The 25,035-nt window shown below is 43.5% G+C and overlaps 1 protein-coding gene across 1 annotated transcript in view; it reads left to right on the top strand.

The window, feature by feature from the left end:
• Positions 1 to 25,035, top strand: part of satb2 (SATB homeobox 2) — a 191,077-nt gene that overhangs the window by 45,184 nt on the left and 120,858 nt on the right. The window contains exons 4-5 of the mRNA XM_041201166.1: positions 8,227 to 8,353; positions 8,734 to 8,857. Of these exons, the coding sequence (XP_041057100.1) occupies positions 8,227 to 8,353; positions 8,734 to 8,857 (251 nt within the window). The remainder of the gene's footprint in view (positions 1 to 8,226; positions 8,354 to 8,733; positions 8,858 to 25,035) is intronic.

Genomic DNA, 25,035 nt, shown 5'->3' with positions numbered 1-25,035 from the left:
GGCCGAATAAGAAACATAAGAGTTCAAGAAAATTGCATGCTCATGTTGACGTTTACTGATGTTGGGATAAATGGTAACAATCAGAGTGGAATTCTATTGAAAAGCAAGGCTATTTCATGCAGGCATTAGCAGATCTGGGCATTCACCTGGAAACAATCATACCAGTGAGAAAGCGCGCTGTCTCCTTGAGGCAGCTCTCTGCCAGTTTTACCGAGTTGGTACCAGACTTCAGTACATCTTTGTTCCTGTTGTTGAAATGTTTTGTTCAAATTTTGTGGCAATAGCTGTGAACTCACTTAGGACACTTGTTATTTAAATGGATTGAGTAGAGTAAAGATAGGTAATATTTATTGAAGCACCAATTCAGATAGGTCTGAATTAATTTGTTTAGTTCTGTGGAAAAGAAAATTGGCCGAATAAAAACAAATTTGAATTCATACACTCTCTAAGCAAACAAATGGGTGATGTCTTTGGATATACAGTCACTCAGCCTTTATTGTTTGAATAATTTTGTTCAATACTTGGCTATCTGTTGAGGATGGAGAATTAGATTTACTGTGACTACGCAGTTGTCTGACACATGGTTCACTGCTTGGAGAGGGAAGCAGATGACCATGAGATAGGTGGCAGTCAGATGGGGGGTGGGGTGGGGGGCGGGGGTTATGGTGGTGTATTGACTATGCTACCAGACTAATAATATCAACAATATCAGTTCAAATTCCACAATAGCAGTTTGAGAATTTGAATTCATTTTTAAAAAGCTGTCTCTGTGGTGGATGTGAGTCTACCTGATATCCAAAATTCTGCTGCCTGCGTTGTAATGTGCAAGTCTCATTCATCCTGTGTTTACATTCTTACATTGGTTCCTGGTCAAGCAACGATTTCATTTAAAAATTTTCAAACTTGCTTTTAAATCTCGCCATAGCCTTGCCCTTCCCTACCCCTGTAATCTCCTCCAGCCCTACAACCTGCGATGTCTGTGCTCTTCTGACTCAGAGCAGCATCCCAAATTTTAATCACTCCACCATTGGCAGCTGTATCTTCAGCTGCCTAGGCTCTAAGCTCTGGAATTTCCTCCCTTTCCATCTCTCTACCTCTCTTTCAACCTTTAAGACATTTCTTAAAAAACCAACCTCTTTGGACAATCACCTGTCCTTACCCACTTACGTAGCTTGGTGTCAAATTTTTAGAGAAACTTGGATTGTTCTCACTAGAGCGACGGAGATTGAGGGGCGACTTGATAGAAGTTTACAAAATTATGAGTGGCATGGACAAAGTAGATAATCAGAAGCTTTTTCCCAGGATAGAAGAGTCAATTACTAGGGGACATAGATTTAAGGTGAGAGGAGAAAACTATAGAGGAGATATGCAGGGCAAGTTTTTTATGCAGAGGGTAGTGTGTGTCTGGAATTCGCTGCCAGAGGAGGTGGTGGAAGCAGGTATGATAGTGGTGTTTAAGAGGTGGCTTGACAAATACATGAATAGGATGGGAATAGAGGGATACGGACCCCGGAAGTGCAAAATGTTTTAGTTGATGGGCAATATGATCGGCGCAGCCTTGGAGGGCCGAAGGGACTGTTCCTGTGCTGTACTTTTCTTTGTTCTTTTCTTTGTGTTTTATAAATTTCCTGCGTATCACATTGGGACATACTAATGTGTTAGAGATGCTATATAAATGTAAACTGTTATATAATGGAAATGATGCGTGTCCTTGTGATGGATGTATGTCTCCGATATAATGGCTATATATTGGGAAGTGGCCTGTGACTTTCCAGTGGGTGGGTGTCACCTTCATACATAGCACCTGTGAGAATTTTATGCTAAGATTCAATGTTTTAACCCACGTGTCAGTTTGCCAGAATTTCAGGAGCAAAAAAATGGTTCTCGTCACTGTGATTGGAGATTGTCAATTGGTGAACAAGTCAGCTGGAGGGTAAGACTGAACTCTTAGAACCAGTCTGACTGCTTTGGTGTTGGGAGTGGAGCTGTTGGAAACAATTAATCATTTTACTTTCCATTTATACTTGAGGCAGAAAGTTTTTTTTTGATGAATTATTAATTTCTGAGAGTTGAAGTTACAGGTGTATTTGGTCAGTATTTGCTCCAAGATACTTGCTTACAACAATTACACTCTTGGAATGCAGCTTTTGAAAATGTTCTACTTTCCACAAAGAACCTTTGCTTGATGCCATAGTTTTGTCCTATGTGAAGATTTATTTTCTTCAAGACTAGTTGCATCCACTTTTGGACATGAGGTGGATATTCTCTGGTGTGTGTGCATTCGTGTGTGTGTGTGTGTGTGTGTGTGTGTGTGTGTGTCCAGTAACTGACATTCTGGAAGCTTCCCTGTCACTGTGCTTGTGGAGCTGCCAGTGTTTGGAACCATAATAAGCAGCAGGGTTGGACTGGTGATGAGTTTTACTCACTTCACAAAAACAATGAAATTGAGATTCCCATGGTTAAGATTAAACTAGTTGTGCTGAATAATGCATATCATTGGCCTGTTTGTGGGTGAGCTGTTGTGTCTTGTTACATTCCATAACTTTGAAAGTAGTTTTGATTTCTTTACACGTATTGGGTGCAGGCCTCTCTGTTGCCTTGCAATGACTGGAGAGAAAGCTGCATCATCAGGGTTAGAGTGACAGCATCAACAATCTGCATTTATATAGTGCCTTTGATGCAATAAAATGTCTCAAGGCACTTCACAGAGGCATTATAAAACTAAATATGATACCAACTCACATAAGGAGATATTAGTGCAGGTTAACAAAAGCTTGGTCAGAGAGGTGGGAGTGTCTTAAGGAGGAAATAGAGGTAGAGAGGTTTAGGAAATGAATTCCAGAGCTTAGGGCCTAAGCAGCTGAAGGCATGGCCACCAAAGATGGGGTAATTAAAATCGGGTATGCTCAGGAGACCAGAATTAGAGGAGTTCAGATATTTTGGAGGGTTGCAGGTCCAGAGGAGTTTTCAGAGATAGGGACAAGCGAAGACATGGAAGGATTTGAAAATAAGGATGGGAATTTTAAAATCAAGGTGATCTTTAACCAGGAGCCAATGTAGGTCAATGAACCCAGGGGCATGGGTGAATGCCATTTGGAGTGAATTGGGACACAGGTAGCAGAGTTTTGGGTGACCTCAAGTTTACAGAGGGTAGAATGTGGGAAGCTGGCCAGAAGTGCATTGGAATAGTCAAGTCTGAAGGGAATGAAGACATGAATGAGGGTTTCAGAGCAGATGAGCTGAGGCAGGGATGGAGTTGGGCAATGTTACAGAAGTGGAAATAGATAGTGTTAGTGATGGCGTGGACTTGTGGTTGAAAGCTCATTTTAGGGTCAGATGTGACACTGAGAGTGTGAATAGTCTGGTTCAGCCTCAGACAGTTGTCAGGGAGAGGGGTGGAATTGGTGGCAAGGGAGTCGAGTTTGTGCAGGTGTGTGGAGGGAGTGCAAAGGCAATACCTTCAGCCTTCCTAATATTTAATTGGAAGAGATTTCTGCTCATCCAGTATTTGATGTCAGATGAGCAGGCTGATAATTTTGAGACAGTGGAGGGGTTGAGAGAGGTGGTGGTGAGGAAGAGCTGGGTGTCATTAGTGTATATGTGGAAACTAGAGTTGTGTTTTCAGATGATGTCTCCACAGGAAGGCATGCAGATGAGAAATAGGAGGGGTCCAAGGATAAGTCCTTGGGGGACACCAGAGGTATCTGTGCAGAAATAGCAAGAGAAGCCATTGCAAGTGATTCTCTAGCTACAATTAGATAGATGAGAACGGAACCAGGCGAGGGCAGTCCTGTACAGCTGGACTATGGTGGAGAGGTGTTGGAAGAGGGTGGTGTGGCCAACCGTGTCAAAAGCTGCAGATAGGTTAAGAAGGATGAGGCGGAAAAGCCTGCCTTTATCCAATCACATTTTTGAATTTGATAAGAGCAGCTTCGGCACTCTGACAGGGGCAGAAACCTGATTGGAGGGGTTGAAACACAGAGTTCCGGGGAATATGGACATGAATTTTGGAGGTGACAACAAATTCAAGGACTTTGGAGGGGAAAGGGAATTGGAGACAGGGTGGTAATTTGCAAGGATGAAGGGGTGAAGGGTTGATCTTTTGAGTAGCAGGATGATGACAGCAGATTTGAAGGAGAGAGGGACAGAACCAGAGGAGGGAGAACCATTAGCGATGCAAGGTAATATGGGAGCCAGGAAGTGAAGTTGGGTGGTTGATAGTTTATTGGGAATAGGGTCAAGAGAGCAGCGGGTGGGTATCATAGACAAGATGAGCTTGGAGAGGGCAAGAGGGGAGATAGGCGAGAAATTCAAGAAGGATACAAGAGCTGAGGGGAGCTTCAGCATATATAAAAAAAAACTTTTTGACAGGATCTGAAGAGCAATGTAAACTCCAGAGTGCTGCATTGATAACTGTAGACAAACACTTAATTAATTTGTATTGAATCCATCCGTTTCCAGCTTAACTGAGGCCATGAATCATAATTAATACCTCGCTCAAAGGTGTGGACAGAGGAGTGCCATGCAAAGCTGTTTGGTTTCATTCATTACTGTCACCACCAGTCATAACTAATCTCACATGTATTCATGTTTTGAAAACAGAAAATGTCTGAAATTCACAGCAGATTGATCAACATCTAAAAGAGGAAAGGGCAGGTTAATGTATCGGTGCTTCCCCTCATTGCATGGTGTCTCCACTATTTTGTTTGGATTGTACTGACTCATCTTTATCCTTCCTGAAGCTGCTCAAAAATAAAAATTATTTATTAATCACAGCCACAACCTGCTTGTGATAAGACTCTAGAGAGGTGCAGAAGTGATAAAGAGCCAATTTGACTTATGAATGAATGCTCACCGTCATTGGTTGAGATTATTGTGGTGATATTTTGGACAAGATTTCAGTTCACAAACCAACATGATGGGAGCTGCAATTCTCGGAGGCTCTGATGGTCTCTGCACCCATACCGCACCCACCACCACCACCACCCCCCACCCCGCCCCAAACCCAGGGTAATGGTGCAATATCTATTGTATTAGATCTGTGCTGTTTCTGGGGGCTTCCTCTTTGCCTTATCTTCCCATTAGAAACAATCAACATCGGGGTGCAGAACCAGTGATAGGGACTTCCTGTGCAGGAGGCTGTCACTCTTGTGGCTCAAGGGGGACCCGGAGCATGAGTGGAGGTTAGTATCCCCAGAGGATTGAGCAGTACCAGCCTTCAAATGGGTGAATGTGGATCCTGTAGTCAGGTCTGCTTCGGAGTGCCTTGAACCCTTGAGCAAGAGCATTATTTTCTTCTAAATCTCTAGCGATTTCCTCCCTTTTACAGGACACAGGATGCCCACCTGCTCCTTGATAATTAGCTGCTGTCCCATTGATCCTACAAACTCTGGTTGGCATATAAACTCTCTGATGTCTGGTTCTCTCAGGCTAAGAGGAACAATCCTCACACCATCCTCATTTATCACGGCAGCTGCCTATATTGGACAAATGGCACTTATCATTTAACATTCCCACTCAAGTCAATTTATAAAGGAGCAGTTTACAATGCATAAAGGATGTCGGTTATTTTAGGCATACTTTGCCATGTCACTTTCCTTTCTTACCTTGCCACTACAATCCATCCAGTTTGGTTGGATCACAGGTTGCCTCTATGGGTTTCCATGCAATGGAATAGTTCTATTAGAGTACAACATTAATGGTACTTTTAGTGCCACAGTTCCTACAATTATACAACTGAAGCCCAGAGCCAGGATCAAGATCTGCAGATATAGACCTGTGCCCCAATTCCTGAGGGTGGCCACAGGGTAAGCAATTGGTTGAAACTGTGGCACTTGATTAAGAAAAGAGAAGAACTTAGAATTACAGTTTGGACTTGGCTGACTATTTTCCCAGCTATTACAGTCAGAGGACAGATGTTGCTTGCTGGTCGTATGGCTGCCTCCTGCCTTCCCACTACCTGTTATACCATCCACTGTCCATAGTGGGCAAATTGCTAATAGATGAACAGAATGGTGGAGACTGTACATGGACTAACTGTAGATTAGTAACCTTTAGATACATACACACCTAGTGTGCAGGATGCATGACCTGGCAGTGGCATCTGCCTGCTGAATATGTGGTTATCCAGCGTGGAGGCATATATGGGCTGAGCTGTCAATATGAGCATTAATATGAGTGCTCTAGCAACTCTTCTGTTGTGGACTCTGCAAATATTCATGCACTTCTTTTTTATTCTTTCATGGGATGTGGATGTCACTGACGAGGCCAGCATTTTGTGACCATCCCTAATTGCCCTTGAACTGAATGGCTTGCTAGGCCATTTCAGAGGATGGTTAAGAGTCAACCGCATTACTGTGGGTTTGGAGTCATTTGTAGGCCAGACCAGGTAAGGATGGCAGATTCCCTTCCCTAAAGGACGTTAGTAAACCAGATTGTGTTTTACAACAATCGACGATCGATGATAGTTGTCATGGGAAACATCACTGAGATTAGCTTCTTACTCCAGATTTATTAATTGAATCCAAATTTCACCAGCTGCCATGGTGGGATTTGAACTCATGTCCCCAGAACATTAGCCTGGGCTTCTGGATTTCTAGCCCACTGAGGTTACTGCTACACCATCATTTTCCCTAGATAACCCTGCAATTATTGACACAATCCGTATCCCTACAAATATATTGACACAATTTGAACCCGTACAAGTATTGACACAATCCTAGGTACCCCGAAGTATCAACATTGCCTTTGTAACTATGAATAGGCTTCCAGAGATTTTTGACCTAATCTACATAAAATGGTGCCAATTATCTGAGGAAGGCAGTGCTATTGTAGCACATTGTGTTCATATTTGCAATAAAAATAATTGGCTAATAATTTAAGATAAAAAGAAACATGAAAATAAAAGTGTAGAACTCAGAAGTCTCAAGTTTCTGCGCTCAATGTAAGTGGCCGATGGCTAGGTAGATGGAAACTTTATGAGACCAAGGATTCCTGGGACCCTCTTCTGGCCCCGAGGTTCTCAGGAACCCTAGCTTGCAATCCAATGCTCTAGTGAAACATTTGCTGCTTACTGCATTTGTACCACTTTCCAGGTTAGATGTGAACTGATGACATTTTAGACTTATTGCCTGTTTGTCCATGGTAAAAATCTGCCAGCTTCCAGTCCCTCCCTTTAGTGCAATTTCTGGTAAAACCCCTTAACAATAATCTCTGTTCCACTCCTCAGAGACCCTTCCTGTTCTTACGCACCACAGTATACATGAACTGGCGGTGGAGATGCCAGTCTGAATAGAGAGCAGGAGAGCAGTGCCAGTTTAAACTGAGGGGGAGAGCGGCTAATGGGGAGCTGGTGGGAGAGGAGGAAGAGTTAGCATCTGAGAGTTACAATACACACTTATATTCATAGAAACTTTAACATCCCCACAGGGAAAGAGGGGAAATCCTTGTTAGTTGTTGAGGCACCTTTCCAGGATACAAATCATGGAATGTGGGTGTATGGGAGTAACTTCCAACTTTGGCAGGAACATAATGCCATCAATGATGGTTCAGCTGCCAGTTATACACCCTGCCCATCGATTACAACAGAAAGGAAAATTAGGCAGGCTATATAACGGGCGACAGATTTTGTGGTGCCAGTTTTATACCCTCAGTGAAGTTGGAATTCATTCTCTGTATTTCATTTCCAGGGAGGTTTTTGGGTTATCAGTTTATTTTTTGAAGTGATTGGACAGCCTTTGCTAGTTTTCCACTTAGGCAAATTTTGCCATCATGACAATTGTTTTCTTGAAAAATGCTTCCTAAGTCAAAACTGGTTCCCTATTTTTTACCCTCCTGTAATTTCTTAGTTTACCCACATATACTCATCACATAACTCTACGGATCACAGTAGAGGATATAGACCTGACAGAACCAAGCACGAATGACCCTAACTTTACAAAAAGGACCTTAAGTATTTTCAGCAATCTTCAGAGTGTTCAATTAAAGGGAAATATAACACATGTAATAAACTGAAAGTGTTTTTATTGAGCTGCTTGGTGAGAATATTCACCTATCTGGTATGAATGAGATAGAATTGATAAAACAAAGAATGTGCATTAACTGTGAAGGATTTCTATTGGGAACAGATAAGGAAGATGGTTATAAAGTCTTTTCTTTTATCGTTCCTTTGTGCTGTCTCACATCTTTTGATAACCTTGTAAAGAACTTTGTTATAAATCAATGCAGGGATGATCAAGGTTGGGAAGTGGAGTCCTCTGCCCCTGAACTATCTCACTGAAGCACCAGATGCAACAGTAGCTGACATGTTACAAGATGTCCATCATGTTGTGACACTGAAAATCCAATTACAAAGGTTGGTGCTTTCTGAACATGTCATTTGTCACAGTCAATGGTACAATGTGAAATTATTTTACAAAGATGTAGGGATTCGGGAACCTGGGGATTCAGTGATTTTCCTGGTTTATGTGTCCCCTTCAGGAAAAAAAAAAGAAGCAGCAGTTTAAAATGAGCCCAGGGGTGGGGAGAAACTCACCAACATAAAATGAGAAGGTTTAAAAGACAAAGTATGATGCAGCTTGGCAGCTTGTGCCTGCCCGGTAGTGCCTTGGGCTAGTTTTGTAAGCTGTAACAGACTGTGGAAGAAAAATTTGCTCTACATCTCTGGGCCAATAGCTTGGTGTGGATGTAGATTTGTTGTCTCTTCAAAAATCCTTTCTGTTTTGCTTTTCATAGCTGTGCAAAGTTTGAGGACCTTCCGGCAGAGCAGTGGAATCATGCCACCGTCAGGAATGCATTGAAGGAGCTGCTCAAAGAGATGAACCAGAGTACGCTGGCCAAAGAATGCCCGCTGTCCCAGGTTGAAATTCCCCTTTAAACCATGAATATACTTATCAGAAATACAATAATTAATGCTAATAATTCATATACAAATGCAAAATACAGTGCAGATTGGAAATCTGAAATCAAAAGCAGAAAGAAGATGCTGGAAACACTCAGGTCAGTCAGCATCTGTGAAGTGAAAGAAACAGAGTTAAAGTTTCAGGTTGGTGATCTTTCATCAGAACTGGAAGATGGTAGAGATGAGCAGCTTTTAAATGAAAGACACAGGGAAAAGGCAACAGGAAAAGAACAGCCCTGAAGAAGAGTCATACGGACTCGAAACGTTAACTCTGTTTCTCTCCCCACAGATGCTGCCAGGCCTGCTGAGTTTTTCCAACATTTTCTGTTTTTATTTCAGATTTCCAGCATCTGCAGTATTTTGCTTTCATCAGGGGTATGCCTATGATGGGGTGGAGGGCAGGAATGTTTAAATGACAAATGTGGTGATGGTGCAAGGCAAAAGGAGATGATAATGGAGCAAGTATAGACACAAAAAGTAAGTCTAGAGGATATAATATATCTGTAACAGTAGCTGCTCCAACATTATTTATCTAGAGCGTGCTTTTCATTCTGCCTGTTTCAGGTCCTGTAACGATCAGTTGCAATGTTTTAATCAGAAAATTCCAGGTACAAGGTAAATGCACACAAGAGGTGGAATTTAATGTGGGTGATGATGGTCTCGCCTACTGGCTGGAGAGCCAGTGTGAGCCCTGCATCATCTCTTTTAAGGGAAGCCTGCTGCATTAAGTGCCAAACAGGACCTTAACTGGGTAGCTGTGGGCTTTCTCCAGGATCAAGGACCCCGAGGATGGAAGTCACACCTGCCAAGAGCTGCTGGCCAATCAGAGGCTGGCAGCTCTTCATTGTTCAACAGTGCCACTGGGGAACAGTGGCTGCTGCCAGTACTACACCCATCCAAGACCCAGGATCACTGAGGGGACCAAGCACAGGTGAATGATGATGGGAGGGGAACCCCAGGGGATGGGAATGGTGTTGACAGCAAAGGCAGCAGGTGCCAGATCCCTTGATCAGGCACTGAGTGCCTTTGAACGAGGGAACACACCCCTCTCTCTCCTCTCCCCCGCCCCCCCCAGGACTTCACCTCCAACAACCTTGGAAGCTCACAAGTAACCCTGACAGAGTTTGTTTTCTAGTCTTCCCACATAGCAGTTCCCCTGCCTGCCTCTGGGTGAATACCAGCAGTGGCAGGATGAGGCCCTTAAGTGGGCATTAATTGCCCATTTATGGGCCTTAATTGGCAGTAGAGCAAGACAGCTGTCCATGAGCCATCACCCCCTGGTCTTAATCAGGATAGAGGTAGGAAGGCAAAGGGGTCCCCTCAAGCCAATCTCCCACTTGATTAATGCACCAAATCCGCTGAGGGGAAGGGCATTAAATTCCACCCAAAGAATTGACCCTGAATGGAGAAATAAGTAGGCAATGCCATTTCTAAGTCACTCGTGCAATTGCCTGTAATTGGAAAGGCTAGTTTGAACAGTTGCTGATCCAGTAACTCTGAAATCCCGTTAAATAGGAAATCAATGATCACCTCTTGCTGTTGTTTATATTTTTGTTACCCCTTTAACACTGGATTTGGTTCTCAGCTTTCAGACCAAGTTCATTGCACCTACCAGGTATCTAACCTGATGCCAGTGTATCTTGATGCTATTCCAACTGAGACTGTGCCAGTTATAGGATCAGAATCACCATGCCAAAGTTACTGTGTGTGGGATCTGTAACAGTTAATGCAGTTTGTATTGTAGAATGACAGAAAAAGCAACACTGTCGTGCACTCGGGGCAAAAAGCTGATGACATTAGGGCAAAATTTAATCATCAGCTCCCGCTACTGAGAGTTGCTTGATGGGAGCTCAGCTCAGGAATTTGGACCTGCAGGTCAGCACAACCAGCACCATTGTCTGAGGCTGTTGTTTGATCCCCAATACATGTGCCTGTTGAGCAAACCTCTGCCCCCAGAGTGTGAACTTACAACATGTTAATTTTTCCTCCATCTCTCATGAAAATGTTGCATTCTTCTTCAATACTTCACTTAAATCACTCATTCTCTGGGTGTGGCCAAAGCCGTGAAGCCTGGGCTTTATGTATGGTGGATGATGACCCACCTTAAATGGACAGATTTATTTTACTTGGTTTAACAGCAGCATTAAAATAATGTCATTGAAATAGCATAGGCCAAGTGTCACCAGATTGTTCAATCATCACAGCATCAGATTGAAAACCAATCCTGTACTCATGCTCTGTGCACTTTCTGGCTGGATGGTCACACCCTCCAACCCTCTCCCCATCCCCACACTCCCAACCACCTAAGTGCCCAAACCCGACATCAGACACGATTGTAACGCTCATTCAGATCAAATTTTAAGTTAGCAGGCCCCTGAAATTCCTGAGTTGGGCAAATAGAAGGGTCCATTTTCTATTTTGGGGCTGGGGGTTGGGGTGGGGTGGCCTGGAATATTGGCCATAGCCTGCGTCTGCTGAGACTCTGCCTTATTTAGATTGTCCCTTTCAATCCTGCAAGGTTTCGGCATGATCTTCTGCATGCCTCCCTAAGTTAAGAGGGCATGTTGAGGGAGTTTCCAGGTTTTACTGGGGAATTCTTCCCTTTCTGCCCTTGAAAGGCTGAACTAGAGCTCACATTGATTGAGGCCTACCATGAAATCATTTGAGACCATCTGAAGACCCCAAACCTTTTCTAGAAAGAGAAAATCAATCACGGAAAGGATGGATATGTTACGATTGTTTCATTTATCTATGGGTTGTGGACATCACTGGCAAGATCATCCCTGATTGCCCTTGACAAGGGGGTGGCAAATTGAGCTCACGAACTGCTGTGGTCTGTGTGGTGTAGGCACACCCACAGTGTTGGTGGGTAGGGAGTTCCAGGATTTTTAACTAGGATATTTACAATCCAAGAGGGTTATGAGGTGTGGAAACTGTAGATGGTGATGTTCCCATGTGTTTGCTGTGCTTGTCCTTCTAGGTGGTAGACATTGCAGATTTGGGAAGTGCTGTTGAAAAAGCCTTGTTGAGTTGCTGCAGTGCACCTTGTAGATGATATGTGCTGCAGTCATGGTGCTTCTGTATTGGAAAGAGTGAATGTTCAAAATGGTGAATTGGGTGCCAATTAAGTGCACTTCTTTGTCCTGGGTGGTATCCAGGCAAGTGGAGGGTATTCCATCACACTCCTGCCTTGTGCTTTGTCTTTGGTGGAAAGGCTTTGGGGAACCAGGACATTAGTCACTCACTGGAGCCTCTGACCTGCTCTTGTATTAGCAGTATTAGCATGGCTGGTCCGGTTCAGTTTTTTTTCCGATGGTGAGTCCCCGGCCCCCTAGGATGTTGATAGTGAGGCTTTCCATGATGATAATGTCATTGAATATCAAGGGGAGGTGGTTAGATTCCCTATTGTTGGAGATGGTCATTACCTGCTACTTGTGTGGCACAAATGTTATTTGCCTTTTATCAACCCAAACCTGAATGTTGCCTATGTTTTGCCGCACAGGCTGCTTCATTACCTAAACAGTTGCAAACAAACACATTCCAATTATCAATGACCTTATGATGGAAGGAAGGTTATTGATGAAGCAGCTGAAGATAGAAACATAGAAAATAGGAGCAGGAGTAAGTCATTCATCCCTTCAAGCCTGCTCCGCCATTCAATATGATCATGGCTGATCCTCTATCTCAACACTGTACTCCTGCTCTTTCCCCATACCTCTTGATGCCTTTAGAGACTAGAAATCTATTTCCTTCTTAAGTATATTCAGTGACTTGCCCTCCACAGTCTTCTGCGGTAGAGAATTTCACAGGTTCACCACCCTCTGAGTGAAGAGGTTTTTCCTCATCTCAGTCCTAAATGGCCTACCCTGTATCCTGAGACTGTGACCCCTTGTTCTAGACACCCTGCCCCAACCAGAGGAAACACCATCCCTGTGTCCAGTCTGTCCAGCTCTCTCAGAATGTTATACGTTTCAACGAGATCTCCTTTCATTCTTCTAAACTCCAGTGAATATAAACCTATGTGGCCCAATCTCTCCCTATATGACAATCCTGCCATCCCAGGAATCAGCCTGGTGAACCTTTGCTGCATTCTGTCTATGACAAGTATATCCTTTCTTAGGTAAGGAGACCAAAACAGCACATAATACTCCAGGTGTGGTCTCACCAGGGCCCTGTATAGCTGCAGTAAGACATCAGTGCTCCTGTACTCAAGTCCTTTCACAATGAATGCCAACATACCATTGCCTTCTTAATTCTTGCTACATCTGCATGCTTGCTTTCAGTGATTGCTGTACAAGGACACCCAAGTCCCTTTGTATATCAATATTTTCCAATCTATCACCATTTAAATAATATTCTACCATTCTGTTTTTCCTACCAAAGTGGATAACTTCACACTTATTCATGTTATACTGCATCTGCCATGTATTTGCCCACTCACTCAACCTGTCTAAATTGCCTTGAAACCTCTTAACATCCTTCTCATTGCTCACATTCCCACCAAGTTTCGTCTCATCAGCAAACTTGGAAACATTACATTTAGGTTCCCTCATCCAAATCATTGACATATAATGTGAATAGCTGGGGCCCAAGCACTGATACCTGCAGTACCCCATTAGTCACCACCTGCTGCTCTGAAAAAGACCCAGTTATTCCTACTCTCTGTTTCCTGTCTGCTAACCAATTCTCGATCCATTCCAATATTCTACCCCCAATCCCATATGCTTTAATTTTGCAAATTAGCCACTTATGTGGGACTTTATCAAAAGTTTTCTGAAAATCCAAATACACCACATCCACTGGTTCTCCCTTATCTATTCTGCCCTCCAAAAACTCAAGTAGGTTTTTCAAACATGAACATGATTCCCCTTTCATAAATCTATGTTGACTTTGTCTAATCCCGTTATTATTTTCTAATTGTCCTGTTATCTCATCCTTTAAAATGGATTCTAGCATTTTCCCTACTACTGATGTTAGGCTAACAGATCTGTAATTCCCTGTTTTCTCCCTCCATCCTTTTTTAAATAGTGGGGTTACATTTGGTTAGGCCTAGGACACTACCCTGAGGAACTCCTGCAATGATGTCCTGTTGCTGAGATGTTTGGTCTCCAACAATCTTCCATCTTCCTTTGTGCTAGTATGACTCCAACCAGTGGAGGGTTTTCCTCCGATTCCCAGTGACTTCAATTTTACTAAAGTCACTCTGTGTCTCATTTGGTCAAATTCTGCCTTGGTATCAAGGGCAGTCACTCTCAACTCTAGAATTCAGTCTTTTCTCTATGTTTGGATTAAGGCTGTGTAGCCGATCCTTCAGTAAGAATGCATTCAACTTCAAAGAAGCCAACATTTAAAATCCCAAAAGAAAGCAATGGAAACAGTCTGTTGGTGATGGACAATTTTCAGAAATTGGCAAAACTTTGCCTCCCACTATTTCATGGAACCTTGAAAATCTGACATAGACACAATGAGTGATTTTTCAATATATCAATCAAGAATCAGCTATTGAGGCCATCAGACCTCAAAATGTGTAAGTTTCCATGCAGTTAAATGATTTGTCTTGAACATTGAGCCCTTGTGGCCAAACCATAGAACTGTAAATAATGTCTACAGGCTTTTGAGTTTTATGGAGCCACTGTCTCCAAATATGTCCTCACATTCTTTGGAAATGCTACTCCCAAAAACTTATTCATTAGTGTGAAACCTGATAATACGATATCCAGAGTCTTCCCCATTGAAACACCTTCATGTGTTCATGGACTATTCATAAACCAGGATTGTTACAATATGTAAGAAGGCCCAGATTTGTGGAGGGGCTTGAAATAATCATTGTCATGGGCGTGATTTTTTTGGTCCTTTAAAGAAACTAATGTTTAGCAGTAAGAGGAGGAGCAGACAGCAGTAAAGGCAGTTGCAGACAGCAATGCCAGCACTGCACAATATGGAGTTTCTCAGAAAATAAGTTTAATAAGGGGATTGGCTAAACTAAAACAGGACAACAAAGCTAAAGGAACAGCAGTAACAGAACTTTTCAGAAGCATCAATTTTCTTCAAGGACAGCATGAGTGTGACTCAGATGTTATGGGAATTATGTTTGTGAATATGGTACTGGTTTAGCTTAAAAGAGAGTACTGATGTGTGTAAGTTTATCTATATTACAATAAACTAATAAAAAGAGCTTTGAGCCTTGACCATTTTCTCTGCCTGGATGGGTTCAGGCCAAACCTTACAGTTAGGAATATAAAAGGGGAGGTGCGGGTTCATCGATCTGCTGCTAAAATTAGGTCTGAAGCCATGTGGTCTGCAGAACTCAAACTGAGCATTGGTGAACACGCTGTTGCTGAGTAAGTGTCACTTTATAGCACTGCCATTGACACCTTCTATTACTTTGCTGATGATCGAGATGAGCCTGATAGGGCAGTAATTGCCTGGATTGGATTTGTCCTGCATTTAGTGAACAGGGCCTACTAGGCAATTTTGCACTTTATTGGGTAGATGCCAGTATTTGTAGCAGTCCTGGAACAGCTTGGACTAGAGGCGTGGTTAGCTCTGGAACACAAGTCTTTAGCGCTACAGCCAGAATGTTGTTGGGACCCGTAGCATTTGCTGAATCCAGTGTGATCAGCCATTTCTTGATTTCATGTAGAGTTAATCAAATTGGGTGAAGTCTGGCATCTGTGATGCTGGGGCCCTCAGGAGGAGGCTGCGATGGATCATTCATCCTGCACTTCTGGTTGAAGATGGTTGTAAAAGCTTCAGCCGTGTCTTTTGCACTGACATGTTGGACTCTGTCATCATTGAGAATTGGGATGTTCAATGGTCCTTATCCCATTAATTGCTTACTTGGCCCTTATCCCATTAATTGTTTAATTGGTCATTACCATTCACAAGTAGATGTGGCAGGACTCCAGAGCTTTGATCTGCTTTGTTAGTCATTGGGCCACTTAGCTCTGTGCGTTGCATGCTGTTTAGTCCTGTGTTCTAACTTCACCAGGTTGACACCTCATTTTTAGTATACCTGGTGCTGCTCCTGATGCTCTCTGATACTCCTCATTGAGCCAAGGTTGGTCCTCAGACTTGATAGTAATGGTAAATGAAGGATATGCCAGATCATGGGGTTATGAAATGTGGTTGAATACAATCCTGCTGCTACACAACGCTCAGCTTTGAGCTGCTCGATCTGTTCTGAGTCTATCCCATTTAACATGGTGGTGGTGCCACACAGCACGATGAAGTGTGAAGACAGGACTTCATTACCACAAGGATTGTGCGGTGGCCACTCCTACCAATACAGTAATGGGAACTTACAACTGTGGCAGCTAGATTGATGAAAAAGAGTTCAAAGTTCTTTTCACCATCTGCTGGAGGCCCAGTCTGGAAGACTGTACTTCAGGACTCAGCCAGCTCAGTCAGTAGTGGTGCCATTGAACCACTCTTATTGATGGACATTGAAATCCTCCACCCAGAGTACAGTCTATGCCCTTGTTGCCCTTAATGCTTTTTCCAAGTGGTGTTCATAATAGAGGAGCATTGATTCATCAGCCAAGGTGGGTGTTGGGGACGGGAGGTGACACTAGGTGGTAATCAGCAGGAGGTTTCCTTGCCCATGTTGACCTGATGCCATGAGATGTCATGGGGTTCGGAGTCAATGTTGAGGACGTCCAGGACTATTTCCTCCTGGCTATAGATCACTGATCCACTATTTCTGGTGGGTCTGTCCTGCTGGTGAGACAGGATGTACCCAGGGATGGTAATAGAAGAGTCCATTGGACTGTTACAAAGATATGATTCTGTAAGTGTGACTATGTCAGATTGTTACTTTTCTATGCAGACCTGACCTGAGGTAGATGGTGGTGAGATATTCATCCGTGGGACCTATCTACTAATTTTGATATAAGCTTATCCAGACACAAAACCATATTTTAAAGTGACATTGTTTCAAAGTATTTGGCAATTTATTTTTATTGTGAACGTTGCATTGAAACACTTTATCCTTGTGACACATCATCCTTTGGAATTTTTCACTCCCTGAGCAAAAGAAATGCGACTTTTTCATGAAGGTAGTGATCTTTATATTACAAGTGGTGCTTTTTGCTCATGTGAAAAACCCAAAAGCAGCAGCAAACTGGCCAAATAGCATATTAGAACAAGACTGGGCAACAGAAAATTTTAAAGCAAAAGCAAAATTATGCATGTTCTGGAAATCTGAAATGAAACAGAAAATGCTGGAAGCACTTGGCAGGTCATATAGGATCTGTGGAGACAGAAACAGAATTAATATCTCAGGGCGATAGTCTGAAAATGTTAATTTGGGTTCACCTTATGCCACATGGTAATATGGAAGGCAACCTGCATTGGTCACAGTCACTGTTGGCTGGGAATTAATAGTTGAGTAGTTTTGCACCATTCTAGACCTTAACTTCATTGTCTAAAATCAATGATAAAGTGTTGGAGACCTTAGCCTTGACAAATGGAGATAAACTATGAGTCCTCATCCATATACTCATCCAAAAGTGGCAATAGCAAAGTTTTACATTTTTAAAATTCATTTATGGGATATGGGCATCGCTGGCTAGGCCAGCATTTATTGCCCATCCCTAATTGCCCTTGAGAAAGTGGCAGTGAGCTGCCTTCTTGAACTGCTGCAGTCCACATGGTATATGTACACCCACAGTGCTGTTAGGGAGGGAGTTCCAGGATTTTCACCCAGTGACAGTGAAAGAACGGTGATATACTTCCAGGTCAGGATGGTAAATGGCTTGGAGGGGAACTTCCAAGTGGTGGTGTTCCCATCTATCTGTTGCCCTTGTCTTTCTAGATGGTAATGGTTGTGGGTTTGGAAAGTGGTGTTGAAGGAGCCTTGGTGAGTTCCTGGCAGTGCAACTTGTAGATGGTACACACTGCTGCTACTGTGCATCAGTGGTGGAGGGAGTGAATGTTTGTGGATGGGGTGCCAAGCAAGCGGGCTGCTTTGTCCTGGATGGTGTCAAGCTTCTTGAGTATTGTTGGAGCCACACTCATCCAGGCAAGTGGGGAGTATTCCGTCACATTCCTGACTTGTGCCTTGTAGATGGTGGACATGCTTTGGGGAGTCAGGAGGTGAACTACTGGCTGTAGGATTCCTAGCTTCTGACCTGCCCTTGTAGCCACAGTAATTATATGGTGATTCCAGTTCAGTTTCTGATCAATGGTAACCCCCAGGATGTTGATAGTGAGGGATTCAGCAATGATAATGCCATTGAATATGAAGGGGTGATGGTTAGATTCTCTCCTGTTGGATATGGCCGTTGTTTAGCACTTGTGTGGCATGATCATCATTTACCTCTTGTCAGCCCAAGCCTGGATTTTGTCCAGATCTTGCTGCATTTGAATATGGACTGTTTCAATATCTGAGGAGTTGCGAATGGTGCTGAACATTGTGCAATAATCAGCGAACATCCTCAATTCTGACCTGATGATGGAAGGAAGCTCATTGAAGAAGCAGCTGAAGATGGTTGGGCCGAGGACACTACCCTGAGGAACTCCTGCAATGATGTCCTAGAACTGAGATGACTGACCTCCAACAACCACAACCATCTTCCTTTGTGCAAAATCTGACTCCAATCAGTGGAGAGTTTTCCCCTTGATTCCCATTGACTCCAGTTTTGGTGGGGCTCCTCTGTGCCACACTCGGTCAAAAGCTGCCTTGATATCATGGGCAGCCACTCTCACCTCTACTCTGGAGTTCAGCTGTTTTGTTCATGTTTGAATCAAAGCTGTAATGAGGTCAGGAACTAAGTGGCCCTGGCGGAACCCAAACTGGGCTTCATTGAGCAGGTTATTGCTAAGCAAGTGCCGCTTGATGGCACTGTTGATTTCCCCTTCCATTAGTTTACTGATGATGGAGAGTAGACTGATAGGGCGGTAATTGGCCAGGTTGAATTTCTCCTGCTTTTTGTGTACAGGACATACCTGGGCAATTTTCACATAGCTGGGTGGAGGCCAGTGTTGTAGCTGTACTGGAACAGCTTGGCTAGGGACACGGCAAGTTCTGGAGCACAAGTCTTCAGTACTTTTGCCGGAATATTATCAGGGCCCATAGCTTTTGCAGTGTCCAGTGCCTTTAGCCATTTCTTGCTATCACGTAGATGGAATCAAATTGGCTGAAGACTGGCATCTGTGATGCTGGGGACCTCTGGAGGAGGCAGAGATGGATCATCCACTTGGTACTCCTGGCTGAAGGTTGTAGCAAATGCTTCAGCCTTATCTTTTGCACTGATGTGCTGGGCTCCTCCATCATTGAGGATGGGGATATTTGTGGAGCCTCCTCCTCCAGCAAGTTGTTTAATTATCCACCACCATGCATGACTGGATGTGGCAGGACTGCAGAGCTTAGATCTGGTCCATGGGTTGTGGAATCGCTTAGCTCTCACTATCACTTGCTGCTTATGCTGTTTGGCATGCAAGTAATCCTGTGTTGTAGTTTCACCAGGTTGACACCTCATTTTTAGGTATGCCTGGTGCTGCTTCTGGCATGCCTTCCTGCACTCTTCATTGAGCCAGGGTTGATCCCCTGGCTTGATGGTAATGGTAGAGTGGGGGATATACCAGGCCATGAGGTTACAGATTGTGTTTGAGTACAATTCTGCTGCTGCTGATGGCCCACAGCACCTTATGGATGCCTAGTCTTGAGCTGCCAGATCTATTTGAAATCTATCCCATTTAACAAGCTGGTAGTGCCACACAACACGATGGAGGGTATCCTCAATATGAAGGCAGGACTTTGCCTCCACAATGACTGTACGGTGGTCACTCCTACCGATACTGTCATGGACAGATGCATTTACGGCAGGCAGGTTGGTGAGGATAAGATCAAATATGTTTTTCCCTCATTGATTCCCTTACCACCTGCCATAGACCCAGTCTAGTAGCTACGCCCTTTAGGACTTGGCCAGCTCAGTCAGTGGTGGTGTTACTGAGCCACTCTTGGTGCTGGACATTGAAGTGTCCCATCCAGAGTACATTCTGAGCCCTTTCCACCCTCAGTGCTCCCTTCTAGTGGTGTCCAACATGGAGGAGTACTGATTCATCAGCTGAGTGAGGGCAGTAGATGGTAATCAGCAGGAGGTTTCCTTGCCCATGTTTGACCTGATGCCATGAACCTTCATGTGCTCCAGAGTCAATGTTAAGGACTCCCAGGGCAACTTCCTCCCAGCTGTATACCACTGTGCTGCCATCTCTGCTCAGTCTGTCCTGCCGGGGTGGGACAGGATATACCCAGGGATGGTCATGGTGGTGTCAGGGATATTATCTGTAGGTATGATTCCGTGAGTATCATTATGTCCGACTGTTGCTTGACTAGTCTGTGAGACAGCTTTTCCAATTTTGGCACAAGCCCCCAGATGTTAGTAAGGAGGGCCTTGCAGGGTCAACAGGACAGTGTTTGCCATTGTCGTTTAGAGTGCTTACGTTGCTGCTGGTTGGTCCATCTGGTTTCTTTCCTTTTCGGCTTTTCAGCGGTTTTGATACAACTGAGTGGCTTGCTTGGCCATTTCAGAGGCCATTTTAGAGTCAACTGCATTGCTGCAATGCATCTGGAGGCAGATGTAGGCCAGACCAGGTAAGGACAGCAGATTTCATTTCATAAAGGGCATTCATGAACCAGATAGGTTTTCACAACAATCGACAATGGTTTCATGGTCACCATTAGGCTTCTTTTTTAGAAAGTCCCGCATTTTTATTGAATTCAACTTTCATCATCTGTCATGGTGGGATTTGAACCGGGGAGGAGAATTTTCTCTCTGTCGGGGGGATTATACAGGGGCTGGCGTGGGCGGGTGTGCAGCTGATTGGTGCCCCTGATTGGCTGGGCGCCGCCATTTTATGAGAGCGGGCCAATTAAGGCCCGCCCAGCGTGATGCGCCCGGAAGCATTGAGTGCTCCCTGTACGGGCGGGGCGAGTAGGCTGAGTCCGGGAGTGCGCTCTTTCGTGCACATGTGCAAAAGAATGCAGAAATCTCCCTGAGGCACCTCCGTGCCTCAGGGAGATTAGTTTCCTGTATAAAGCATTGAATAAAGGGAGAAAAAAATTTTAAGGACATGTCCCCTCATGTGAAACTGTTACATGAGCTTGGACATGTTTATTAATTTTAATAAAAAATTTTCCAACACTTTAAAACATTTATGAAACCTCATCCTGCCCTTGGATGACGTTCCATGAAAAATGCAAAGGCCGCCTGGGCTCTTCACCTGCTCACCAATCTTAAGATTGGATGGGCAGCTCAGGACAATGATTTAATTGATGGTCAATTGGCCTTAATAGGCCTTTGACAGTTTGGTGGCCGTGCAGCCAAGTCACCTGCGTGCCTACCGAACTGAAAATCTGAGTGACGCGCGGTGACATCGGGGCGCAAGCCCGATGTCACCCCGTGTCATTTTACATCTCAGTGAGTGGACCCTGCCCCCGCTCACCGAGCCAAAGATTCTGCCTCTGGTTTTGAGATTATTAGCCCAGGGACAATACCACCACACCACCACTTCCCCAGCTGAATTATTGCTGAATGTACTGAAGCATGCTGGCATGAACACAATAGCATATAGTCGCTTGGTAGTACAGAACTTGAGTATTGCTGAAAAAGAGAGATACTGTTGAAGCTATTCATCTTGCACTCATCAGGACAGATGCAACAGCTTGGGCACAATAGTTCCTTGGTGCATTCTCCATGGCAACACCTTTACCAATCAGAGTCGACTTGTCAACCTATCACCACCTACTAACTCTATCCTATTCTATGTCCCAGCTCTCCATTTGCCATGGTCACTTAGAAGATGAGAGCCGTCAAATTTTTAAAAACAATGCGTAGACATCAACGGCTGCCAATTTGGGCCACAACGTGGCTCACTTCCTTGGTATCCTGCCTCCATTATACCTCCACCGACCCCACTAATTCAGTGGCTGACCCCCCTCTAGGGCCATGAAGACCCTGACGCTCGTGAAAATTGCATTTTATGGCAGGCTGGCATTGGAGGTGGGTTCGCAACCCAGAATCAAACTTACCTCCTGATTCCCGCCTCCAATGGGAAAATCTGTCCATCAGAGTTCTGCAGTTTTGCAGTCCTGGAAAAGAATGTGTTTGAGTAGAAGTTGGAGCAATCAGTCTTGATTTCTACATAGCGGGGTTGCATGGAATTTGCAGGATGGTGTTCTTGGAGCTTAGAAAGAACAAGAGGGGAACATTCAGAGAATCAATGACCATAGTAATGTCAATAAAACAATGAGAGAGGGAAAAATGATTGCAACAGGGAAAGAGAAGCTGGAATTGGTCACAGAGAGAACGCTGCTTCTTCACAGCAAAAATTGTTCCTCCCACCAGAGTGTGCGGGAACTTTTATTCCAGGCATACCAAATCATTTATTGTTACTGTTACTGCAGTCTGTCTGTCTACACTTCCCCTCTCCTAGTAGTGTGAACAAGTATTTTGGATAATCTTCTGTTAGAGACTTTTTAGAACAGCCTTTGCTGACTTTTGAGGTGGAATGGTAAACCTGATCTACCCACTTCCACCCCTTTTGAGGAAAGGAGGGTGCAATTAGGCCAGATTTCAGCTTCTATTTTTACGTGTAGTATCTGCTAGTTCAAGCATAGCATTACCCATGGCTGTAATTTATGTGTCTACAATTTTACAAGCGAACATGCAATAAAGTATGAAAAATATGAAGAATTAATCACACAGAAAACTTTCTCTCTGAAATTACAGACAACTATTGCTAATCAGATGGGTGGTCTGAAATGTGTTTTATTTTTACCCATTTAAAAGGATTTGAGCCTCTGCTTCACTATGCTTGTAGTGGTTAGATAGGGCAGAATGCATTTGTATTTATTTATGTCTCCTTCTTTGCTTGCTAATTTTCTCTGATTCCCTCTTCTCTTGAAGGAACAACTGTCACTTGGTTAAAATTCCAAGTGGCCAGTAATGATGCTTGAGCCAAGCAGTAACTTTGGTCAGAATGCTTGGTCAGTGGGGATATTAGAGCCAACCTTGAAGTTGACCTCACCTGATCTCTGGCTATCTGTCCTTCAATAGCAGCCAGCAGTAGAGAACCTTTGCCCGATTTTCCCCTCTCTAACCTGGGTTGCAATGGCTAATTGTAATGTCCCTACTGCCACCCAAGCTGAGATAGGCTAACACAGCACAGCCTGGGCAGCAAATGAAGCACATACCTGGCTAGCTGCGAGCTGAACAGTAGAGGGTGTTAGCATTTATTATAAAACTGTAGATCTGCCCACCTACACAATATCTATACATGGTCACCTGTAAAACACAAATAGACACAGAGCCACAGACACATGTATTGGTAGATGCATACATAAAGACAGACATGCACATACACATACATATCATACACATACACGTACATATAACACATACAAAACACAGACACTGAAATATACATGGCACCAACAAATATGACAAACAAACATAAATGTACAAAGATACAGAAACTCATACACATGCAAACATAATGCATGTTCTGGAAGAAAGAAACATACATGAAGTAAGTAAATGCGCACGCTCAAATAAATGCACACATACATATATGTGCAGTGCCAGATATTTTAGTAAACTGTAATTTCATGTTTTAGTAAACTGTAATGTCATGTGTTATTTTATCCTATTTGCTGTTGATTTTGTAAAGTGATCCTTAAATTTGCATTTCTTACACAAATGCGCACACAAACAGGCAAAGATTTTTTGAATTAGAAAACTGCCAAATTGTGCTTATATATATATATATATATAGATTGGAGAGGTGGGATTGTTCCCCTTGGAGGGAAGAAGGCTAAGAGGAGATTTGATAGAGATGTTCAAAATCATGAGGGGGCTGGATAGAGTAGATAAGGAGAAGCTGTTCTCCCGCGTAAAAGGATCAAGAATGAGAGGGCACAGATTTAAAGTGATTTGCAAAAGAAGCAAATGTGACATGAGAAAAAACTTTTTCACACAACGAGTGGTTCGGGTCTGGAATGCAATGTGGTAGAGGCAGGTTCAGTTGTGGCATTCAAGAGGGCGTCAGATGATTATTTGAATAGAAACAAAGTGCAGGGGTATGGGGAAAAGGCAGGGCAATGGCACTAGGTCATAATGCTCATTTGGAGAGCTGGTGCAGACACTTTGGGCCGAATGACCTCCTTCTGTGCTGTTAAAATTCTGTGATTCTGTAACGTGTTGCACTTCTCCAAAGTACCTGTCTGTAGTGCCAAGTTATTGGCAATTTGGCTGGAGGATTTATAATGAGGATGAGCTCTGATACAAAATCTATTCAGGAGATTTTGATGCTACACTCAGACCATTAGGGGACTGGCATCCCAAACCAAACACCTTGTAGAAAATACATCCCTTCTTGTCTGAATTACTCTAACTCAGCCTATGAATGCCACAGTTCAAACAACTGCCTGTCGCTAACAGCCTTTACACTAGTAACAAACAGAGTCTCCTGTCCTTTCCCTCTACATTTCAATAGGGGCTGGGGTTGAAAGCTGCCTGTTTCCGAGTCACGATATCGTGGTTGATTGCATACACATAGGAGTGCTTGATGGTTGGCTGAGGGATGGGCTCCTAATTCACTTCTTTTCCTCAGGCTACACAGGTTAAAACACTTATTGAATTTTAATTTTGTGTGTACTGGAGGAAGAGGAGAAGGAAAGCCCACACAGCGTGTGTTTATGGATGATTGACATCACAGGGAAAGATTTCTTCTGTGTCCTATGTGTAATACAGTAGTAAGCTCATTAGGAAAGAGCAGGTTTATGATTTTGTTGCGCTAAGACGGAGATCATCCCCCATGATAATATAAACAACAACCCTTGCCTTTTCAGAGAGTTCTCCAATGTTTTACCAGAACCTGTCAAGGAAAAACTCTATGTTGTGTTTTAACATGTTCCTTAAGTATCATTTGTTAAGAATAGCTTTTGTAATTAAAATAAATAAGGGAATCCTGGTACCAAGACTGTAATTAATCATGAGTAGGCAGGAGCTTGTAACCAAGACATAAGGGAATTATGAAATAAGGTTTATTTTGGTTCAGTCCTTTTACCAAATAAATCTTAACAATTAGGATATTGATCTCTTTCTGCTGCCTTTTGAGATTTTGGCTTGTCA

Source organism: Carcharodon carcharias, chromosome 12 (genome assembly GCF_017639515.1).
Source record: "Carcharodon carcharias isolate sCarCar2 chromosome 12, sCarCar2.pri, whole genome shotgun sequence".
Classification (NCBI taxonomy): Eukaryota; Metazoa; Chordata; class Chondrichthyes; order Lamniformes; family Lamnidae; genus Carcharodon; species Carcharodon carcharias.
This window is presented reverse-complemented; position numbering and strand designations above follow the sequence as displayed.